General features: G+C 45.8%; 1 protein-coding gene across 3 annotated transcripts; it reads left to right on the top strand.

Moving 5' to 3' along the window:
• The first annotated feature begins 1,699 nt into the window (after positions 1-1,699).
• On the top strand, positions 1,700-21,926 carry ZDHHC1 (zinc finger DHHC-type containing 1). 3 transcript variants are annotated; one of them, XM_027716160.2, is made up of 12 exons: positions 1,700-1,801; positions 4,374-4,592; positions 5,895-5,946; positions 6,265-6,391; positions 6,998-7,099; positions 7,936-8,060; positions 8,399-8,557; positions 11,996-12,108; positions 17,691-17,776; positions 18,386-18,479; positions 19,148-19,256; positions 19,681-21,926. In XM_027716160.2, the coding sequence occupies exons 2-12, from the start codon at positions 4,374-4,376 to the stop codon at positions 19,956-19,958; spliced, it is 1,464 nt and encodes a 487-aa protein (XP_027571961.1). In that variant the 5' UTR covers positions 1,700-1,801; the 3' UTR covers positions 19,959-21,926. The 3 variants fall into 3 exon arrangements, with proteins under 3 accessions (XP_027571961.1, XP_027571964.1, XP_027571967.1); XM_027716163.2 differs by lacking the exon at positions 5,895-5,946 and having other exon boundaries at positions 6,216-6,391; XM_027716166.2 differs by lacking the exon at positions 6,998-7,099.
• Positions 21,927-22,175: the final 249 nt, after the last annotated feature.

Here is a 22,175-nt window from a genome sequence, read left to right as displayed (position 1 = left end):
GAAGGACATGCCGCCTCCAGGACACCCTTCCCTCGGCACACAGAAGCCTTCTCAGGTGAGTGTCCGGCCAGCACAAAGCAGCCGCTGTGCGCAGACGGCGGGCGGCTCATAAAGAGCTCCTTGTGCGCCGGGCAGCGGCTCCCGGGGCTCCGCGGGGCTGCCTCGCCGGAGGACAGGGAAAAGCCTCCCCGGGGGCAGTGGAGCTGCGGGCAGGGCTGGCAGGGCCGGCCCTGCTGCGTCACCAAAATCCGCAGCTGGCCCGTGCCCACTGCGGAGAGAGGCTGGGATGCAAAGTGGGGAATTACAGGGGTAAATATTTATCCCTGCTCACGAGGTGTCCCGGCCAAACCGGGCACCACAAACGGAGTTTGGGGCTGGTTTCTTCTGTCCTTCAGGGACAACACGACTTGATTAATCACTTACACCCACGTTACTGGCTGCTAATGACAGTAAAACTTCTCAAAATTCACTGCAGGCAGGATGTGGAGCAGCTGAAGCGTGTCCAGAGAAGTGCAATGGATCTGGGGAAGGGTCTGGAGCACAGGTCTGATGAGAGGTGACTGAGGGACCTGGTGGGGCTCAGCCTGGAGAAAAGGAGTGGCCATATCACTCTCTACAACTCCCTGAAAGGAGGCTGTAGCCAGGTGGGGATCAGCCTCTTCTCCCAGGTAACATGTAACAGGATGAGAGAAAACAACCTCAAGTTGTGCCAGGAGGGGTTTGGATCGGATATCAGAGAAAATTTCTGCACAGAAGGGGTGGTCAGGGACTGGAAAAGGCTGCCCAGGGCAGCAGTGGAATTCCTGGAAGTGTTCAAAGGGTGTGTGGATGTGTCACTTGGGCATCTGGTTTAGTGGTGAACATAGTGGTGCAGGGTTAACAATTGGACTCGATAATCTTAGAGGGCTTTCCCAAACTTAATAATTTCATGGTTCTTGCTGCTTGTTTATTGATTAAGTGAAGTGGTCACAGCACCAAACCTGACAGAGTTCAGGAAGCATTTGGACAACACATGGTGTGATTCTTGGGGTTGTCCTGTGCAGAGCCAGGAGTCAGACTCAGTGCTCTTTGTGGATCCCTTCCAACTCATGATAATCTGTGATTCCATAATCCAGGCATCCCTGGGGTCCATCTTGGTGGAATTACTGACACCAGATGATGCTGGGAGGATTTCAAAGCAATGTCAAATGCTGCATTATCCCAGTAGCCCAGGGGATCCTTTATCTTTCCTAGACAACTCTATGCTTCCCAGAAGCAATCCATACTTCCATGTCCTTTAATTTGCTTTACCTAAACACAAACCACTCCAGTAAAATTCTGCGATCTCATTTACATCTCAGTGTAAATCTGAATATATATATTAACAAAAATAATACACTTCCATGCGATAAAGACTACTTGACATAATAGGGAAGGGAATTTTCCAGGAGCAGGGTGGCTTTGGCTCACAACCAGCCTCCACCGCTGGCTCCTAGGGCATCGCTAGGCATATGAAATGTCACCTCCTGGGAGGGTGGGGCGTGTCGTAGCCTGGATTTCCCCGGGCGTGGGTCTCAGTGAGGACCCCACACCGGGACTGACGCGGGACGGAGCCTCGCTCCTTCCTCCCGTGTCCCCGCGGAACGATCGCGCCCGGCGCCGTTTGGGCCCCGCGCGCCGCCGTAGCCGTTGCCATGGCGACGGGCCCAGCGGCCCGAGGAGGCGCCGGGAGCGGCCGTGGAGGCCTCGGCCGCGGGCCCCGCGCCCTGCCCGGGCATGAGGCAGGGGCGGGGCCGCTGCCAACCGCTTCTGCGGGGAGAAGGTGAGGCGAGGGAGGTGCTGGAGGTGCGGGAGGGGTTTACGCCGCTCTTACCAGAGCGGCTGCTCGGGAACCCGCTCGCCCGGCTCGGCCCCTGGTGCCTGCTCTGGTGACTGCCCCTGCGTACCGGTGCTTCTCTCGCTGTCTGCCCTGAGCACCCTGACAGTGACTTCATGCTTTGTTTTTTGTATTCAGCGTTTTCTGGAGCTGGGTAGAAAGGAGTGCTAGGCATACCCACAGCATAAAGGCATCCCATCGGGAGGGGGAGGCGGAGTGTCTGGACAAGGGGGAATGGCTTCGCACTGACAGAGGGCAGGGTCAGATTGGATAGTAGGAGGAAACTCTTGGCTGTGAGGGTGGTGAGGCCCTGGCACAGGTTGCCCAGAGAAGCTGTGGCTGCCCCATCCCTGGAAGTGTCCACAGCCAGGTTGGACAGGGCTTGGAGCAACCTGGGATAGTGGAAGGTGTCCCTGCCCATGGCAAGGGGTGGAACAAGATGAGCTTTGAGGTCCCTTCCAACCCAAACCATTCTATGATTCTCTGCTGCGTCCTCTTGGCACAGAGCTTTGTTTTTCATCAGTGCATCAGCTACAAGCCATTGAGTTGTCAGGGAAAGGCAAGAGGAACTTTGCTCCTGAAATGGGACAAGCAAAGCCTTGCACATGGCTTTCTTCCTTCCTGAGAGCCTGTTACAGCCAGATTCTGCTCTGGGATGGCTGCAGCCATAGGGACAGCCCGGCCAGGAAGAAGCTTCAGTCATAGAGTTTGACAGAATTCTGTCCAATTCTACTAAAGTTTTGGACATTAAATACCATAGTGTTAAAACCATCCAGTGTCACAAAACAGCAAAATCTTGCAGCGGAACCTCCTCCTTTTTTTTTCAGGGTCTCTGTGGGCCTGTTTCCCTAGCCAAGGTCTGATTAGGAGAAAGGAAAAACCTGGGAATTTCTTCAAATGATCTGAGCAGGTTTTGTATCAGGTAGCTCAAAGTGATGCACAAGCAAGTTTTCAACAACCTAATGAGAAAAAGATGGTATGATTGGAAACTGTTTCTCCTCAGCGATGAGCCAGTTGCCATGTAGCACTTTAAGCTATGAATGCAGGCAGATGCTGCTAATTACCTCAAAGGCTGCTTGTCGACAGGACTGTGCTGAGGAATATAAATTATGTTCTTTTCTATTCTTACTCACTCTTCTACCAGTTGACCCCAAAAGACGTTTCCAGCCCTTTGCCTGGGGCTGAAGGACTGTTGGCATACCAAGACTGGAATTGTCCTGCTCACTCTCAGCACGTTGCCATACTTGCTCTGTTCCAGCCCTGTGGCATTGCTCTGGCATTGGAACCATTATCAGAAACACCACAAGTGAGCCAGAGTCCTCCTCCTTTTCTTTCAATGCTCTCACATGCAAGTTAATCAGACTAATTGAAGTTGCTTATCATGTGAGTTGTTAATTCCACATCCTCTTTAGTTACTAAGGAAGGGTGGGAGTGGTGAGAGGTACCAGGAGTCGGCCCAGGTCAAGCAGAGCTTCTCAGTGCTGGTTTTGTGCTGCTGCCCCAGACCTGCTGCCTGCTTTGCTCTCCCTGGTATCTCTTGCACCTGAGTTTTCCGTGAAGCAGAGCAGCCCAACTCTCTCTTGTTAGAAACTCCTCCCAGCTCTGTGGCAAGTGAAAAACAGCAACTAATAATCCAACACAAACCAAAAAAAAGGAGAAAGTGCCTCCAAGCTCAGAGCTGTTGTGCAGTCAAAAATTGTAAACATCTGGAACTTTCCAGGTTACGGTTCATAACTCATCTTTGCAGTTAAGTCTTGCTGCGTCGTGCCAGGAGTCCAGATATCGTAGGACAGCTGAATAACCAAGCTGCTTCCTGCATGGATGTCCTGCATGTGCAACTTTCAGTTCTCTTCCTCTAGCAACAGTCTGATTTATACTTGTGTTGTGTAGTAGCTCCTGCTTCTTTTTCCCTTTTTGTCATTGAGTTATCAGTTCGCTTTTTCAGTTTCTAGTCTTTGTACTTCCTTTATTCCTGACAAAGGCATCTCTGTTTCCTTGTGCTAAATTGCAGTATTAGACCGTGTGCTGCCATGGGGCCACAGGCTCTCACTGCACGTGTCTGCACGACCTGGCAGGGAGACCTGGCATCTCTGAGACAGGTGAAAGTGTTTGTTCTGACATCCTCCAGGCATCATCTGACAGGAACACATCCCCAGGCCACAACATATCATAGTGTCTCTCCAGGCTGCCTCCAAAATACCCTCTTTGCTCTTCTTACTCCATTTAGGTCTAGAGCCATTCAAAGACTGGCAAAACCTGCGAGTTTCCCTTAGCTGCAAATTTGGGGTATGGTGGTTTCACGCAGACAGCAGCACTTGCTTTTAGCCTGTGAAATTGTTTTTACCCTTTTGTTCCTAGTGATCACAAATCCACCATGCAGAGAGAAGTCTCTCCTCAGATGTGTCATCATTTTAGTCTCTCTAACTTGGTCCACCTTGTAGCATGTGGCCAGCACCAAGGCTCGGGCACAATATGTTTGTATCACGTCCTTTTTGTTTTCCATTTTTGATTTCTGTAGATGAATATCTGCAACAAACCTCATAATAAGATAGCTCCAGAGGATTTGGGTGAAGCTGTCCCCGAGGTGCAGGTCCAACGTGCTCGAAGAAATGGCTGGAGCTGGCCACTGCACCTGTTCCAGATCATTGCCTGGCTGCTGTACCTCTTCTTTGCGCTGGTTGGCTTTGGAATCCTGGTTCCTCTCCTGCCCCGCCACTGGCTGCCCGCTGGCTATATCGTATCCTTTGGTCAAGAGGAGAACAAGAGCTGTAACAAACTGTCAGTGGGGTTTTTTTAACAGCAGTTAGCATAGGAAGCACAGGAGAAAGCAGCTGGACCAGAATCTATGGACCAATAACCATCACCTTGTTCTTGTCCTGTCTATAAAAACCAGTTATTTTGAAATCCTCACTTTAGGTCACCGGTATTCTGAGGTTTGAATTTAGTACTTAACAGCCTGGTGAGGGTTTATAATTTGTGAGCAAGTGTTGGCTTTTCTCATCTTTCTGGCAGCATCTTCCTGGTGAAAATAAAATTGACCAAGTGGCTCAGTGACACTTGGTGCTTGCTTAGCCAGAACCAGATAACCAAGAAATATTACTGAGAGAATCCTAGGAAAAGTTCTGAAGAGATGGGATGTGCATCTTACATCATTTATACATCTGATTTATGTTGGTCTATGAGTCTTTGATATGTTTGGGATGATTTTACTTATCATTGTTTCAGTTATATCTGTGTGATTTAGGCATTAATGTCATTAGCTCACAATGGTCTTACATCTACTTAGCTTACCCAAATCCTTGGTACTATCACAGCTCAAACCTCGTGAATTTGTCTACCAAATATCTTCATAATGCAATCTAAAGTCATTCTAATTCAACAGATTAATGTATCCCAAAGTTTTACTTCCAGTTAATAAAGCACTAATGTCTCTTTTGTGTCAAAGGCAAATCCCTTCCCATTCTGCTACACCAGCCATCAGAGCTCCAGTCAGCTGGACCTCTCAAAGACCTCAATTTTTTTCCTTACTACATTGCTCTATTTTCCATAGACCTTGATATGATCAGTGATGTGCACATCTGGGTGTAACCAGAAGGTTAATTTTTGCACACATGCTTATTTAGCTGCAGTGTATTGAAAAGGAAACCCTTGAGCACAGGGGTCCTCCAAGCATGCAGGGTTGCTGCTTTGCATTTGCATATTCATATATATTTGTATGTTCTTTCCCAATATCAGCAGCTACTTCAGGTGTCTGATCAAAATAAGCCTAAAACATAGTTGTTCTGACTTAGTACTGCATTTTGAAACAAGAATCCAAACATGTAATGTTTCAAGGAGCAATGACAAATCCTGGATCCTGGCTGTAAATTGTGTAGGAGCCTACTCTAAAGGGGTGCTCCTCTTTCTTGGAATTCTGGCTAAGGAAAAGGGAAGCAAGGTGATCAATACTAGTTCCTTGATGTGACTTTTGTTTTTTCCTTCTTGGAATTTGGTCTTGTGAAGGGGCATGTGCACAACCTTAACCGCTCTCCTTTCCAAGGAGTCTGTACAGACTAAGAAATGTGGACCTGTGTCAGCAAGGTCAGGTTCTGGTAAGTAAAGGTAACTCTTAAAAACTCCCTGTGCTAGGAATTCTGTGAGGCAGCATAGTATACAATAAGGAAGATTGTTCCTGTAGATTTAGTTATCTTTTTCCGGAGGATATTTATTACAGTGCAAACATCTCTGTTAATAAACTGCTGCAATCACTTATATAGTGGTTTCCAATTCTAAGTCATTCCTCATCTATGTGGGCTTTGTGTATTAAGGATTAAAAGATAAATTTAAAAACATTAAATCCTTAACTGTGTACTTACTTCAGTGTCCAGGAGTGTGTTTTATCTACCATTTAGTTGTTCATCTTACTGCAGTCTCCATTGATCCTGCGGACGCAAATGTGCGAGAAAAAAACTATCTGGGGCCTCTGGCCACCTTCAATCGTAACCAGCATGCCCATGTCATTGAAAACCATCACTGCCATGTCTGTGATGTGGATGTGTAAGTATCTTTTCTTCCTATTTCTCTGTCTTCTTTGCCTTTGCACTTCACCATTAGTTCTGTAATGTCAGACTGAACGGTTGAAACGGAGCCCCTGCAGCGCGAGCTCAGCTTCATCCCGTGGCAGGGTTCAGGTGGTTGGGTAGGCACCTACTGTCAAATGTGTGCAGGGTTCTGTGTTTTATTTCATTGCTCACGTGTTGTGTGGAGAGGGCTGTTGTGTTCTGTGTTAGCTGGGTGTTGGTGTTTGACCTAACAGTGTGTAACAGTGTGTGTGTGCGTGCTTGTATCTGGCTGTATGCTAATACGGTAGCAGGAAATGCTTGAAGGGCAGGCATTAAGATCAAGCTTTGTAGAACTGCTGAAGGGATTCAAATCAGAAATCAACAATTTCCAGTTTAGAAATCATGCAGTGCACTGCAAGGCAAATTTGGTAGTGTTTGGGATTGTGGTCCAGTGAGTTTGGGAGTTGAAGTGCTCTTGATGCAGAAGGTTTTCACACTATTACCAGGATCTCTGCTGCTGTATCTCCCCTGTGTTTGTGTCACTGGAAAGTCATGGTAATGAGCTGGTGCTGCCACGCTAATGCCACCCTTTCTTTGGCAGGAGTGCCAAGTCAAAGCACTGTGGAACTTGCAACAAGTGTGTATGTGGCTTTGATCATCACTGCAAATGGCTCAACAACTGTGTGGGAGAGAGGAATTACTGGTAGGAGCCTGGCGTTGTGACAGGAGCAAAACACTGCATCAGTAATGTCACTCCTTCTCTTCCCAAGCTTCTCCTGCATCTCAGTTCAGTCTGTACTCAGCCACACAGAACCACTTTTCTTTCAGTTTCTGGCTGAGTAAAATCAGTCATGAGAAAATTAGGTGGAAAATACAAGCATGATTATGATGTTCAAATAACCAGGGATAAAATCCCAACAATTAGAATTTTGTAACTGAACATCTATGAGTAAAAACAGAGGACATACTCTTATTCTTTGCTATTAGAAAAAGCTTACAGGATGTTAATTGGGTGTCCTTAATGTTTCTGAGAGCTGGAGTGGGAACAGAACCATGATCATGCTGTTCCAATCTGAAACCACCTGCATCCAGATTGTGTGCTTTCCCTACAAGACCTGCCAGCTGGCAGGATTCACAGCAGCATATAGACACCTCTAATCCATGCCAGGTTTCAGATAAGAATAAGCAGACTATCACTGATGCTTCTCAGTTTACTTTCCCGCCCTAAAACCCTGTGGAGAGCAAAGTGTTGTTGCTGCTGGGTGCCACGTTTCACTGCCTTCAGATTTTGTGCAGGGAGCTCTTTGTCCTAGATATACTTGAGTGTTTTGTAACCACAGCTGCTCTAAAGGGTCACAGTTTAGTCCCTCGGGGTAACAAAAATAAAGTCAGACTGTTCACCGGTATCTATCATAAGTGTAAGAAAGCGTGACAGTAATTTGAGACAGCTGTCTTTATCTCCATCTTTATTAGAGTCTGGGATATTGAATTGTATGTGTGATGTTATTGAAGCCACTGAGACCTCTCCCCTTCTTGCAGGCTTTTTTTGAATAGTGTTCTGTCTGCCATCCTGGGCCTGGGGCTTCTGCTGCTCGTTGCTTTCTACGTCTTTGTGGAGTTCTTCGTCGACCCCACGATGCTCCGCTCCGACCACCACTTCGATGGTACTGCAGTGCTTCAGTTGAGCATCCTGTGAACCAGCCAGCATATCTCCATATGGGTTTGGGTTCTGTGGGCTCTTCCACTCAGGAGGAACTCCATTCCTACTCTGTCTATTTTATGTTTCTGTTAGAGTATCTCTGCTCAGCTGGATGGAGTGTCTTTCCTTACAGAGCTAACTGCTCTTCCTAAATTCCCCACAGGCACCAGATTTCTTAGGCCGCCAGTGCATAGTGGGTCTGCAGCTACTTTTGAGTTAACAAGATTTCCAGCTGTAAAGTTTAGTTAAAGATATTTCCTACCTGGACAATCCATTTAACCTCCAATTCCCTTTGTTTTACAGCTCTAAGGAACCACATGGACCGCTGGCTTGTGTTTCTTCCTGCATCTCCTGTTGAGACCAAGGCACCTGCCATTTTGGTCACAGCTGGGATTTTTATTCTTCTGAGCCTGGTGACCGTGATCCTGCTGGGCCACCTCTTGACCTTTCACATTTATCTCTGTAGGTGTTATGTTCCTGTCATCTACATCCCTATTTTGTTTTCATTTTATTAGCTTCTACTCATCCTGCATTCATTCTGTGTTCACCCCTGTCACAAATAGACACACGTTGTGCAAGATTGCCATTGGAAAGGTAGAAAATTGGGGGTTAACATCATACTTCTGAGTTTCTGAGTTTCCCTCAGTACCAGGTAGGCTTATCAGTGCATGTGTAAGGTGAGGCTTGCATTGGGCCTTTGCATTCATGTTTGAGCTGTGTTGTCCTGGAACTGAAGCACGTGGGAGAGGATTGGAGAGACCGGGTGGGATGAAGTGGTCAATCCTGGCATGGTGCCAGCAATGGCAGATTCAGATTGACTCTGCATATGGGCTCTGTGAGTCTCCTCACTGTACCTTGGGTGTGTGAGAGAGCCTGTTTCTCCCTTATCCCAGAGAAATGTGGATGTTCTGAGCTAAATTTCTAATAGGAACCCTGACATCCAGGCCAAGGTCGCTTTATGGAACTTATACCATATTGACACAAGACTTGTGGAATTCAGGGGAAGAGGCTTTCAGAAAGGCTTCTCTTTAGATCTCCTGGTTGTTGCTCTGTCAAGAAGGGGTATTTATGTTTGTTTATGTACAGATGGGCATCAAAAACCTTTTTTCAGTCATCGTCTAAAATGAAGCCAATGCTTTTTGGCTGCTGACGAAAGTCGTGATGGGAAAAGATCTTACACTTGTATTAGATGGTGGTGCCAAAACTAGGGAAGGAGGGATGTGGTGGAAGAGAAGTGAAGGACGGCAGTTACAGAGGATCCTTGGATGGATTTTCAGGGTCTCAGTTAACATCTGTGCAGGTGCCAACACAAACTAGGTCAGCACAAACCAGCGCGGCTCCAGAAGCAAACCAGCTGCAGTGCTGAAGTGCAGCATTCGATGGGTGAGTGTTCCTCAGCTGGCACGGATGTTACAGTCAGTGAGGACACCGTCCTTTTCCTTCTAGAGCCTCTCTGAGCTTGACTTAAATTTGGTCATGCTGCAATTTTGCTTTCTTGGTGGAATTGACTGTTGGCTTTGCTGGGCTAATGGCGATACCCGGGGATTCAAAAGGTTGATCTCTAGAACCGTGGAAAGACAAAAAGCATATCAAAGCTGGGGCCACTCCAGATTATTCGGTTTAGTTCTGAGCAGTATTTGTCCTGTCCTTGTGCACAGCTTCCACCAGAGGGTGCTCCGTGCCTGGGATAGAGACCTGCTTTCAATGCCAGAAGCCTGCGTGCGTGCCACACGCGCAGCTCTGCTCCGGGTTTCAGGGGATTTTTGGTTTCTCTTGTCTTGGGGTGATTCTTTATCCTCTTTCAGAATCAATTTTGAGCCAAATTAACTTTTACTTTTGGCCCAATTTAAAATTAATTAATTAATTAAATCATTGTTAATTTTTGCTAATGGTTTGTTACATTAAAATCTGCTGCTCTAATGAAACTGGTTCCAGCTGTGCAGAATGTAGTAAGTCCTTGCTTTGAAGGAGGAGTGTTACTATACTGAAACCTATATTTTGTGCTACATTTGAGTATGCATTGCACTTACAACTGCATTTAACTTAAAACCTGGATTTCAGGGAGATAGACAAAGTATGTCTGGTTTAATTCCTCTTATTTCACATCTGTAGTTGTCAATAGTCTCCTCTGAATGCTTTAAGGACAGTGTTTTAATGAACTGTCTACCCTCTTTTGGGACTAGAAGTACAGTTTACCAATTGAAATTTAATTACTGTTCATAAGTATTTTTTCATAAGCCTTTTTGTTTTTAAATAATTAAATTACAGAAAGAAAATAGCATCCCTGTGAGTGGTAATGCCCTTAGGCTTTGCATAAAAAAACCTGACTGAAGTCAGGTATGACTTTGAAAATTTAGAATCTAGTTTTGTTACAAGCACAGCGGAAATTTCAGAGTTACTGTCCTGATTTTAATTACTCACGGTGATCACTCAAAAGGAAGGATGTAGGTTATTCTCCAGATAGTAGGTCCATGTGTATTAAAAATTACTAGTCTTGATTCAGACTCAGTTCTAAAGGCATTCAGTGAAGCACAGCACTTCACAAATTTGGAGGGAGAATATATTTTTTCTTCAATACTAGGAGGCCAGTGGTCAGCAGAATAAAAAGAAAAAAGTAGTAGGGAATATAGGAAGGGAATATAGGAAAGGATATGTGGCTCTTGACAGGCTGTGATTATATGTTGTGTGTTATGTGCTGCAATCTTATCTGGCCAAGAAGTGCAGTATTTTAACTAAATAGCTCTATTAAAATATTTTAAAAGTTACACAGTAAGTACTCAGAAACCAACGAACTCTAAATTAAAAATGGTTTATAGCCCTTTGCTTGTGAAGCAATATTCTGTTTCTCAAAGAAAGCAAACGGCGCCATTCTAGGAGCACTTGCCAGCACTCTGCACTGTCCCCATCAAGTGCATTTGCTAATCACTTGGCTGCAGACTCACATTCATCTCTCTGTGCTCTGTCTTCCTGGCCAAATGGATCCTGAATTTTTATTTCTTCATAAGGTGATTGCTTTAGCAGAGGGGCACCTTCTCCTCTGCTCTCCCCCATTTTCCTGTGTAGTCCTCTGCTCCTCTGGCTTTGAGAGATAAGATATTACTGATATCTTCAGTGTCTTCAGGCAGAGGAAGGATTTTAGTCCGGATGTCCCACATCCCAGGCATCTGCTTTAACTGCTGTGCTTCTGTGAAAAGGAGGAATAACTATCAGGCTGTGCAGTAAAAATCTTAAGCATCCATTTCTGGATTTTGTTCTCTAAAAATACTTACCACAGCAGGGTCATTATGGTAGGAATGTCTGAGTTTTGGACCCTGATAAGATTTTGGGTCTCACGAAGAAACCAAGCTGCTCAGAAATGTCATGTGCTTTTGGTCATTTGTGGAAGCAGATGTGTTTGTGTGGGGGACCTTAAGAGCACATAAACTCCGGGACATGTGAGCTCTGGGCACATCTGTTTGGCACGAGGCAGGCCGTGCATTTGATGCTCACTGGTTTGCACATTAAGTGCCTCAATCTCTACAGGACACAGTAACCTGAGCAATTTCTTTCCTCCATTTAGCATCACATACCTTCTGATTGCTCACTGAGCTATTCATACCTGTTGGGTATGAATAATGGATTTGCTCTGAAATGAGCTGAACAAATTACTGCAGTCCAGAAGGCTGTACCATCATGTGGTGAAGAGCAGTGGGACTGTAAGGAAGTGTTGTGATGATGACAATAAAGGATATAGTAAGGTGCATAAAAGATATAATACAGTGCACAGGTACTTTTGGCTTAGAGTATCCGTCCTCTTGTGTTTATAGTTACCATTGGATTGTGTGGTTATTCAGGCTGTTTGTGTAAGTGCAGTGAGGAGTGGCCTTTCCTGTGCTGACAGATTTCTTTCTTTCCTCCCAGTGTGGCACAAGCTGACGACGTACGAGTACATCCTGCAGCAGCGGCCACAGCAAGAGCCAGAAAAAGTGGACAAGCAACAGGAACCTTGTTCCTCCCAAGTGAGACCCAGTCAGGTACTCATCCTGCTTTCAGTCCATTTCTCAAAACCAGCCTCACTTGTCCGCAGTGTAAAGGTTGCTTCACTTTTCTGAGCTCCAGATTTTAAAGGCAGTTGCTAGAGATAAGACTTTAGAGGTACTTTGATGGGGTTGAGTAGGATGTGAGAGAGTGTACGGCCTGTAATTCGATGAACACTTTAGGCATAAGCAAGCACTGCTTTCAAAGGAATCAATCCCACCCACGCTCTTCCTCCACCACTTGTTTTGGGCCCTACAGTGTCTCATCTCCTCTGCCAGCACAGCTGTTCGTTAGAACAGGGTGGGGAAACTCATCTGAGTAACAATAAAGTTATTAAAAAAATAGTTGAGCTGGCCCAGCTCCTTCCCATTTGGTTCACCAAGCAGTCACATAAATGCCTGGCTCAGCACAAAGGAGGGTGACTGAAGAGTGGGAAGAATCCTTTCCCTGAAAAGGGCAGGACCAGCTGTTTAGGTGGCAGAGCACATCTTGGTGGCCTGTGGGAACAGTATCCCAGGTCATGGCTGCAAGTGAGACCAGCTCTAAGGCTGGAGAAACTAATCATGGAGCAGCTGATCAGCCCGATAATTTAACCATCTTCAAAGTGAAAAGGACGCCAGTCATTCAGAAATGACCCAGATATCTGCTTTTCTTTGAATTGAGACTACATAGTGATAAGGGTCCTTGTGATTACCATGATGTTGATCTGTATCTCTGTAAAAAGAGTTCTACAAGCTCTTTAATGCTGCTGCACTCTGCAGAGGCAGATATACCCTGCTCTGAATTGAGAGGTTCAGTACAATTTATTTTGCTACAAGGCAAAATAAATTATTGGATTAGCTCAAATTTTGACCAGACAAATTATGTACTGGCTTTATCAGGGAGCTGAATTAGAAAATTCCAGAAATTCTTCTTAGTCTAAATTATTCTGTGATTCTCAGTCCTGTGTAATTTTTCACTTTATGCAAGTTACCTACTATACAACCAGTTTTACATTTCATAAGAAATTAATTAAATCCAAGCTTCATCCATGTATCATGGGTAGAAATACTGGGATCTCTCTAGACTCATCCATGGTTTCTCCCTATCAAAGCAAAGGGGAAAGTCAGCTAATTCAGTTTTGTATAATATGGAGTCCCTAGCTTTTCATATATATATTTTTTTTAGTTGTTTTGGAAAAGTTGAACTTTCAGTTTAAACAGAGGTTTCCATGACAACAAAAATATTTGGCACTTTGTCTCATGGAGCTTTGCTTACTATGAAAATTAAAACAATAATAAAGCATTAGCTCTAATCATCTAGTTACTGAATATTAATCAGTACCGAAAATGTGTTTGAACGGGGGTGAACTTCACGTGTGTGTGCACATTTGGGATGCAGCCTTTCAGTGGTGTTCTCCTGTTTGCACTGGTGCTTCTCTAGATATGTGTGAATATGGTTAATTTGGAGCAGCAAGCCTGGAAGGAGCAGGGTGAAAAGGAGTTCGGTGTTTCAGGGCTGCAGTCCTTGGGGAACAAGAAAGACTGGATGATGCCCAGTAACATTGTTAAAAAAAATGTTAACCCACCAGATTTTCCTTGTTTCTTACATAGCAACCAGAGATAAACACAAACAAATAGATTGGAGTAGGAGGACACCAAGTGACTTGCCTTTTGTAAGCTATGTTGAATGCAGCCTTCTTTAGCTTGAACACAGCAGCCCTTTGTAATTGATCCAACGTGTTGTGAGCATAAAATGGAAATCATCCTCTTCCCGCTTTTGTCTGAACTGCTCATTCATTTTAGGGACTAAGAAGAAACATGCATTTCCCCTTTAATCCCTGTTTTTGAGCCTTATTCCAGCTTCGGTGTTGGTTTTGGCTTCAGTTTTCCGTGTTGGTCTGTAGTTAAGTCTTTGGCTATGTTCGGGTTAGAGGATTCTTGTTCAGGTTAAAGGATTCTTATGTACTTGTAGAATCCTTCTCAGAACATGCACAAAGCCAAAGCCCTAATTTTGCACACTTAAGGGGTTCAGGTGTCACAAAAAATGCAAACCAGTTGGACACATTGAGCCTTTGCCTCTGTTACTGTACCCAAAGCAGGATGTGCAAGTAACGATTTTTTCTGTAGGCTGTTGCATAGCAGTCCAAAAAAAATACAAACTAAACCAAAACTGATGCTTTAATGCACAATTGCATTCATGCCAGGGAGCTGGCTTTCATAGGAGGCCAGCTGGGATGTGATTCTTCTCACATTCCTAAAGCTTTGAACTTGCTTTGGACACTGATTCAGGTTGGTGAGGGTTGATTTTTAAATAATAGACACAGATTTTACTCAGCTTCCCTCAAATTTTCAGCATTGTTTCTTTCTTCCAGTGTTGCCTTAAGATGAACCTTGTCTTCACTCTCATCCTCAGAGATCCACTTTCCCTGGGACAAGAGCGATTTTTTCCAGTTCAATTCTACCTCCCCTCCAGGCAGACAGCACTTCAGGGCATTTGCTGTCACTGAAGTGGTTGATAAGGGCAGCTGCAGCAGGCAAGGGAGCTGAATTCATCATGAGCTTGTAACCATGGTCCTGGGGGTGGACACAGCTGGTGTTTGGTGAGCAGGGCCAGGGTTTGCCCGGTGGTCTGTCCATCCCGCAGTCTGTTTTCAGCAGGACTAACAGCTGAATCCGAACAACCCAGCTGCAAAGAGTGGCTTGTCTTGGTGCTGCAGTGGAAGGATTCTGGCTGTCCTGCTGATGCCTGAGAGCAGAAGGAGGCTTGGACTCTGCTGTGGCTGTAGCTTCTGTCACACTGAGAGAACACTGTATTTTCTACTGAGCGAATCTGCTTCCATTTGTTTCCGCTTCTCAGCTTTAGTGGAGTACTTTCATTTATGTGGCTGCTTTGGTGATATATTATTTATAGAAGGCTGAAATGAACAAAATGGATTTTAAAAAGGCTCTTTCATTCCCCGCTTGGAAAGAAATCGTTCATGTTATTCTCGAGATGAATCATTTATTAATCTCCCTCGCAGTGCTGGTCCTGCAGTCCTGTTTGTGCACTGTGGACATTGAGCCCTGATTGTTTTCAGTTACTCTGCACACTGGGATGTCTCCTGCTACAGCTCCCTTCAACCACGACCTGCTTCCCTCTGAAAACACCTGTGCAGTCACAGAGACACAAGACTGTGTCTGGTCTCCTTCACTTGTGACTCAGGTGCATGAGGCCTGAATGTAAATCGTGGTTGTAAATGCCCCCAAGGAGCTTTGAGGAGACATTTGTGCACATTTGGTGTTCAGTCAATGGTCAGCAATGATCTGACTTGAGTTACAAGTTCTGTGTGAAATACATGTAGTAAATTTTTGTGGATTATTAATCTTGCACTTGCAGAAAATCCTGCCTGTAATAGATCTAAATAGCATAATTCTCAAATCAGAAACTCCTAATAGTTGCAATTGCTACACCAGTTCCCTTCAAATTTTATATTGCCATCTATAAAACAGCTGCAAATTCCTCTCCACCTCTTTCTTTTTTCTTTCCAAGACCAGTCAAACACAGAGCATGTTAACAAAATGCAGCAATTCTGAAGTCTTTCCAGTTTGGCAACTCTCTTATCTAACAATTGCACGAGTACAGAGACTCCAGACATTGAGGCCAAGCTGTTTGAAAGGAACTAGTGGTTTTGGAAGTATCTCTGCTGCATGGGGAGAAGGCTGGCCAAAGGGGATCAGACCAGTGTGCTGGCTCTGACACTGGCCAGCTCTGGCTCCTGAGACACTCAGGAGGGTGTGTTAGGGGCTTCTGGAGCACAGAGCTTCAAACAGCTTTGTATCTGCTGGTTTCTCACATGAACCTTTCTCACTTGAGTCCATGTCACATTTAGCACCTGCAGCACCCTATGGCAGTGAGTGCTGCAGCTTATTTCCATGCTGTGTCAGAAATGCAGCCTTTCTTCTGTTTCTTTTGAAACTACTACCTGATTTTTTTTCATTTGATGCTCTCTAAGTGCTGTGTTAGAGAGCTGCTAAACAATTATTCCCCATAGGCTTTCTCCACTGATATCTGCCCTGAGTATTCCATCTTCTGACTGAAGAAGCCTGGTCCGTCAGCTGTTTCTTGTACAGAAACTGCTCAGTCCCTCTCATTGTCACTGTTCTCTGTACCTTCTTCCTGGTCTTCTGTGGTGAAAGATGCTGGAACACTATAAAGAATCCAGTGTCCAGGCTTTTGATGAATTTATTCAGTAACATGAAGCTATTTTCTATTTTCTCCTTTTATTTGCCTTTCCTTTTTATCCCTAACATCTGAAATGATTTCTTGGCTGCCACTGAACGTGCAGCTCCAGGGATTGTTTTCTATTTCAGAGACCCTGGCTCTGTCCATAAAGTTTGCCCTGCTTTCCCCACGTGCATCACTTTCTATCTTTACCTCTAGCAACATTGATTTTTGTGTGCCATTTTCTCACCCTGTAATTCAGGATTACAAGGTTCTTTCCGCAGCTCTTTGCGGCTGACTTTCATTTTTAATGCCTTACATCAGGGAGTGTCATCACCAGGCTTCTCACTGCTCTGCTCTTTTGTTGGTTGTTTATGAATTTGGTGAAGTGCAGAGGCCCTGGATCTCTCAGGAACCCATTTGGGGGATGTCCAACTCTGACTTCATTTTCTCAAATTTGCTGATCAGGCTGTTCAGAAAAATAGGTCTTCATGAGCTTGTTTAAGCTATTTTTGAAGCTAATGCCTGTCACATTTTAAATCCCTCCCTCTTTACCACCTGAAAGTTACCTTAAAATGAGTGTCTTTATAATCACTGGATGCTAAAATGCTTAAGAGGAAAATGTCCTGCTGGTTATTCAAGTTTAAGAGGAGCTGATAAGTAGTGTCAGGGTTCTTCTGAGCATGGTTTATCCTTTTTGATAACAGGGCTTCGTGGCCTGCATCCCTTGGTACTCTGACCATCTTAACTGGGTCTTTTTGAGGGAGAATTGGAGTCCTTTTCTGTAATGCAAACACTTGGATTTAGGAGGCTCATTTATTGAGTCTTCTTATACGTATCTGAAAATATGCAATTTTCATGTTCATTGTGGCATTACTTTGAGTTCAGCTGTACCTGAGGCAAATATTCAATGTATCACATGCTTTTTTTAAAAAACAGCAGTTATCAGTCATACAGGATCATACAAGAAACAGCAAATACTTTATGTTTTTCCTGTATGTTTCATGCTTTCATCTTCCTCACCATTTTGCATTTAAAAGATGTTTTTTGCATTCACTGTGTAGTTCCTCGGATTGAACTGTGTAACTAATGGAGGCTTTAAGTGGTATTTTGAATGTGGTCCCAAGAAATGACTAAGCTGATCTCTCTAAGTGTGATTTGGTTTTGAGTCACACAAGATACTGCCTGGACTAAATGAACGAATCAGGGACTTCTAATTGTATCGGTCTTGGTTTTCCATCTTCTTAAGCACCAGAGTCCTGCTGAGTTTCAGCTGTGCTACCTGTAAGGGTGGCAGAAAATGTATGTCATGAGGAGAAAGGAGACATCTAGTGAAAATCCCTCTTCTCCATTCTGTGTCCATATTAGTCTGAAAATGTTAATTTTTTTTTTCCAGGAAGCAGATTTATTGTCAGGTAACCCTGGCTATACAGACCCTGGAATTCAAGCAGTGGAATTCTCAACAGTAACTTCAGGAAAAGGGTGAGAAGAGTCTCCCAGCAGTGTGTATGGTGAATGGGAAATTGTCATCAAGGTCACTGATGGACCCTAAGACAAAAATACTTAGGAGGATAGGGAGCCACCAGTATTTTGACCAAGACACAGTGAAATCTTTGAGTTCCAAGAGGGGGTAAATACTTGCTTTCCCTTCCCTGGGAAAATATCATTCCTAGAATACTCTATTAATGTTGTTTTACAGTAAATGTTTTATATCAAAGTGGTTTCTATTAATTGTTTTATGTTAAAATTACTTTGAAGCTGCCTGATTTGTCCTGTAACTCCTGTATGTGCTCATTATAGTTACATGATTTCAGGTTGTCAAGAGATGCAAAGTTTATAACACAGGCAAGCACTCATGGGAAAAGGAGATCTTTGTCTCTTAATTAATCCTTGCCTGTTAACTTGTGTCCCTGGGAATTTCCTTCATATTTGGCACAGCTGTGGAGGAAAAGCTCCCCTGCAGTTTTGCTGGGAATGCTGTGCAAGGCAGGGGAGGCTTCAGTCAGGCTGATGTGTACATGCAAGCAACGAGGGAATCAGAGTTAAGTCCTGTCTTAGGGACTCACCTTGTGTGTCTGCTGTGTGTTTTAGCCTTCCAAAGCTCTACGTCCACAGCAAAGAAGGTGACCCCGAGCAGAGCTCCTCCCCAGACCCCCCAGCTCTTCGCTTTGCAGTCCCTTCTCAGGTAAGCAGGACCTGCTACACCCCAAACCTCTGCTGCTGACAATCCACCGAGGTGCAGGGGCACACGCTCACTCCAGTGCAGGCTGTGCTTACCCCCTGCTCACACAGGGCATGAAGCTTGAGCCTATGAAACAGCTGTCCAAAGTCCTTGGACTGTGCTCCTGATATTCATGTATCTGCATCCAGATGCTCTCCCCTCTTGCTCAAATGGCAGATGGTGGTGCTCTTCCCCTTTCCTCCAAGCTTATTATCAAAATCTTGTCACCTACATGATAAGAAAAACTGCTTTTCATCTGTACTTGTATTTTGGACAAGAACTGTCCCTCTCTTGGGATGTCCTGTGCTATGTGAGTTTTGGCCCCCTCTTCTAGTTTGGCTTTACCAATACAAGTGATCAGTGTCTCATAAACCCTCCAGCTGTATGAGACAACACACAGAGAATCACTGTATGCAGATAATGTGTGTGTTCATTCAATACCTGTTCTCTATCACTGTTTTATAGCAACTCAGTCTTAAACTATAAAATATTCTTGGACTTTGGTTATACCTAGTGCTCATTATTCAAAGTAGTAGGAATTAAAAAGAGGTAGCAAAGTAAAAAAACTGTCTGTCTCATTACTTTGGGCTGATAAACTGAATTCTCCTCTCTTGGGCCTCTTGCTTTCACAGCAACAGAAGAAAAGAAGAAAGAAGATGCACAGAGCTTCTTCCTTGGCAGTGGACAGTGGATCTAAAGAACATGCTACACGTCAACCCTCCTTCCCAGATCCCCAGTCAGGTGAGAGTGCCCCACTCAGTTTCTCTGCTGAATTTTGTATAAATAGAGGCATGATTTTCTTTAACACTGGTGGATCAGCCACAGCAGAGTTCCTGGACTTGTTGATGTCTTTGTGGAGCTGAGAGATCTCTCTCAAGCTTTCTGCTCCCTTTATTTCCATCTGCAGAGTTCCCAGCCACAGCTGCTGCCATCTCACCTTGCCACAGCCTTCACCTCTTAGTGCCAACTTCTCCTCTGAGAGCTGTTGTGCCCCCCAGCCTCATCAGCCTCATCCAGGCAGCAGGACCCCCAGCTGACTATCACTCAGAGTCTGCTGAGTCCATGGATGAGATTCCTGTGGCTCAGACTCGCCTTGGGAGCACAGCCCTTCAAGGGCCTCCTAAGAATAACTCAAGCAACTCTCAACATTATCCCTTGTCCACAGACAATCCCAGAGGTGACAGGAAGAAGAACCTGTATTCTGAGCACAAGGTAAAAAGGAGAGGCTGCCAGCAGGACAGACGCTTGGAACAAGACCTGGAACTTTTTCCTAAGGTTCCCGATGTGTTTGTAAGTAAGAGCAGTGGAGAACCTCTTGTCCCCCAGCTCCAACCCAGGGAGTGCACAACCGAGCCTGACCACAGAAAATGCACCAGCAAGCAACGTGTGAGCAGATATGATCCATGCTCAAAGGACATAAGGACAAACACCACAGCGGCCTAGGGATCAGCATTCCAAAGCCACAGCCTTTGGGAACAGTGTTAGTGTTGTGTAGAGGCCTAAGGGACTCATCCCTCACTGTGCATGTGCTGTCAGGCTGCAGTGGGACATTTCTCACCCTCAGCCAAAGGCAAGAGACAGCAAAAGGTGTCAAACCTGAGGCAGACCTGTTGCTCGAGAGAGTTCCAGTGCTTTCCTTAGGAAAGGTCCAACCCCTCCTGGCCCTCTGCACACTGGTACTGCAGGGACTTCCCAGGAGAGTGTGTGGGGAAGAACCAGGCTGCATCTCTGCTCTTCCCTGCACCCTGAAATCTGTGTTTCCCATCTGCCTAAACCCTGTCAGTCTTTGAATCATGCGCAGGGGCTTCAGCAGGTGGTCAGGGAGTAACCTCAGGATTGTCCCTTCCCTATACCGCTTTCCACTGTGCCCCCTCAAGCCAAGTCCACCACCAGCATGTTCTCTGGAAGGCAATGTAGTTTGAGCTGCTCCCCCTTCCCAGCAGCCTGGGGTGCCCCAGAGTGCAGCCTTCTCATATCAGAAGCTTTGGGATACAGCAAGTCCTGAAACCTTTCCCAGGCTGCCAGATCTGCATTAGTGCCCAGCCAAGCCTGTAGTTTGTGTGGTGCAGAAGGATCCCACAGCAGACACTGGGGCACACAGCCAGTGCCTCGAGTCACAGCAGCCTGTGCTGGGGGTGAGAAGCAGGAATCTGTCTGGGCTGCTGTCCTGCAGCACCTCAGCTTTCCCTGCCCTCTTGGCTTCCCCAGGCAGCGTGCCCCGTTCCAAATTCCTGGCTGAGCACTGAGGCTGGGGCTTCCAGCAAGCCCATATCTGCCTAGTATCCATCTAACCTCAGAGCCTGGGAGAGCAGCTATGCACAGAGCCTAACAGGCCTTGCCACGGGCATGGGAGTGCCTGACATGATTTGTCACTTGGCAGCCATGGCACGTGCACAGCCCTGGCACGGCCGGTGCCCTGAGTGGCAGTGGCTGATGTGACCAGTTGCACCATTTCCAGACAGGCCCCTGGTGCTGGTGAACAAACGGGGAAGAATTAGGAAAGAAAAGGAAGCCAGAGGAGTCTTCATCACCCTACCAAATCTTTGATGCATGGACAGCACAACCGACCCTTTGTCCAGACCGCAGTGGGTGCAGGTGAGGGAAGGACAGGGCAGAGCAGGTTTGCTGTGTGAGGCAAGTGAAGGTGCTCTCCCCTCACCTGTCTCAATCTGCAAACACTTATCTGAAATGGTTCAGAGCAGGACAGGATGTCTGATGACAAAAGCTCTTTGGGCACAGCCAACATGGGACAGGCAGGCTGGACTCCCAGCCTTGATGGGAGAGACCAGCCCCAGGGAGAAAGACTTGGGGGTGTTTTAAAGGGCTGCCTTACCACTGTTCTCTGTTGTCTGATTTTTGTCTCCTGAAAGAACTGGGATGAGGAGCCTTGACTCCTCATCGAATTACATGATCCATTGATCAGCAAAAGTGAAGTCTCATGTAGCTGTTGAAGTAATTTTGTGTCAGTTTGCAGGAAGGGCTGGCCTGTGGTCACCTTCCTTACAGCTTCCCTTGCTGCTGTGGCTAGCAGTATCCACTGGCAGCGTGACCCTTTGGAAAAGCAGGTGAGTGTGGATCCAGCCTTTGTGGACCAGCACATGTGGCACTGGGTGTCTGCAGAGACCAGGGCATCTGCTCACCAATGGGTCCTGGTTAGACAAAGCCCTTCCTCTTGTTTCTCCTCATGTCCACTGTCATCCAAGGAAACTCTGCAGCAACACTGGGCTCAGGGTTTTCCAAGGCCAGCTGTCCCTCCACCAGAAGGCATTGGTAATTCCTCTGCAGCAGGTGCCCCTGAGCAGACCTTGTGTGTTTTCTTGATCTCTGTCCATGCAGAACCAGTCCCAAAATCATGTACAGAGCTCTTTAGTAGCTCTGGCCACAATAAAATTTTCTATACTCTTTGCTAAACAGTTTCCTCATTTTTGCAGCCACTCCTGGATCTGCCCAATCGATGTTCCCAACTGTTGGTTCACTTCTCCCTGAGCCCCTGATGTCCCAGCAGGGCTCAGCACCGTAACCAGTGTGGGGGTGACAGCAGTCCCCTCTCCTTAGGGCCCTGTGGATGTTACATAGGACTGCCTTCCCTGAGGGGTAAGGATCAGGGATCACCTTTTCCCAGAGGTGTGTAACCAGCCTGGTTTCTGTGCTGGAGCAGGG

This window comes from Pipra filicauda, unplaced genomic scaffold, assembly GCF_003945595.2.
Source record: "Pipra filicauda isolate LSUMZ 115617 unplaced genomic scaffold, ASM394559v2 scaffold205_size1947385_pilon, whole genome shotgun sequence".
Taxonomy (NCBI): Eukaryota; Metazoa; Chordata; class Aves; order Passeriformes; family Pipridae; genus Pipra; species Pipra filicauda.
The sequence above is the reverse complement of the archived record's forward strand: the minus strand, read 5'-3'. Positions and strand labels throughout refer to the sequence as shown.

Bases quoted from the DNA above. Each gene is read 5' to 3' on its own strand.
- ZDHHC1 (XM_027716160.2), top strand. From the start codon at position 4,374: ATGAATATCTGCAACAAACCTCATAATAAGATAGCTCCAGAGGATTTG. The intron at 17,777-18,385 runs GTGAGAAGAGTC...TGTGTGTTTTAG, and splicing joins ACAGTAACTTCAGGAAAAGG to CCTTCCAAAGCTCTACGTCC. The intron at 19,257-19,680 runs GTGAGAGTGCCC...CCTTGTCCACAG, and splicing joins CTTCCCAGATCCCCAGTCAG to ACAATCCCAGAGGTGACAGG.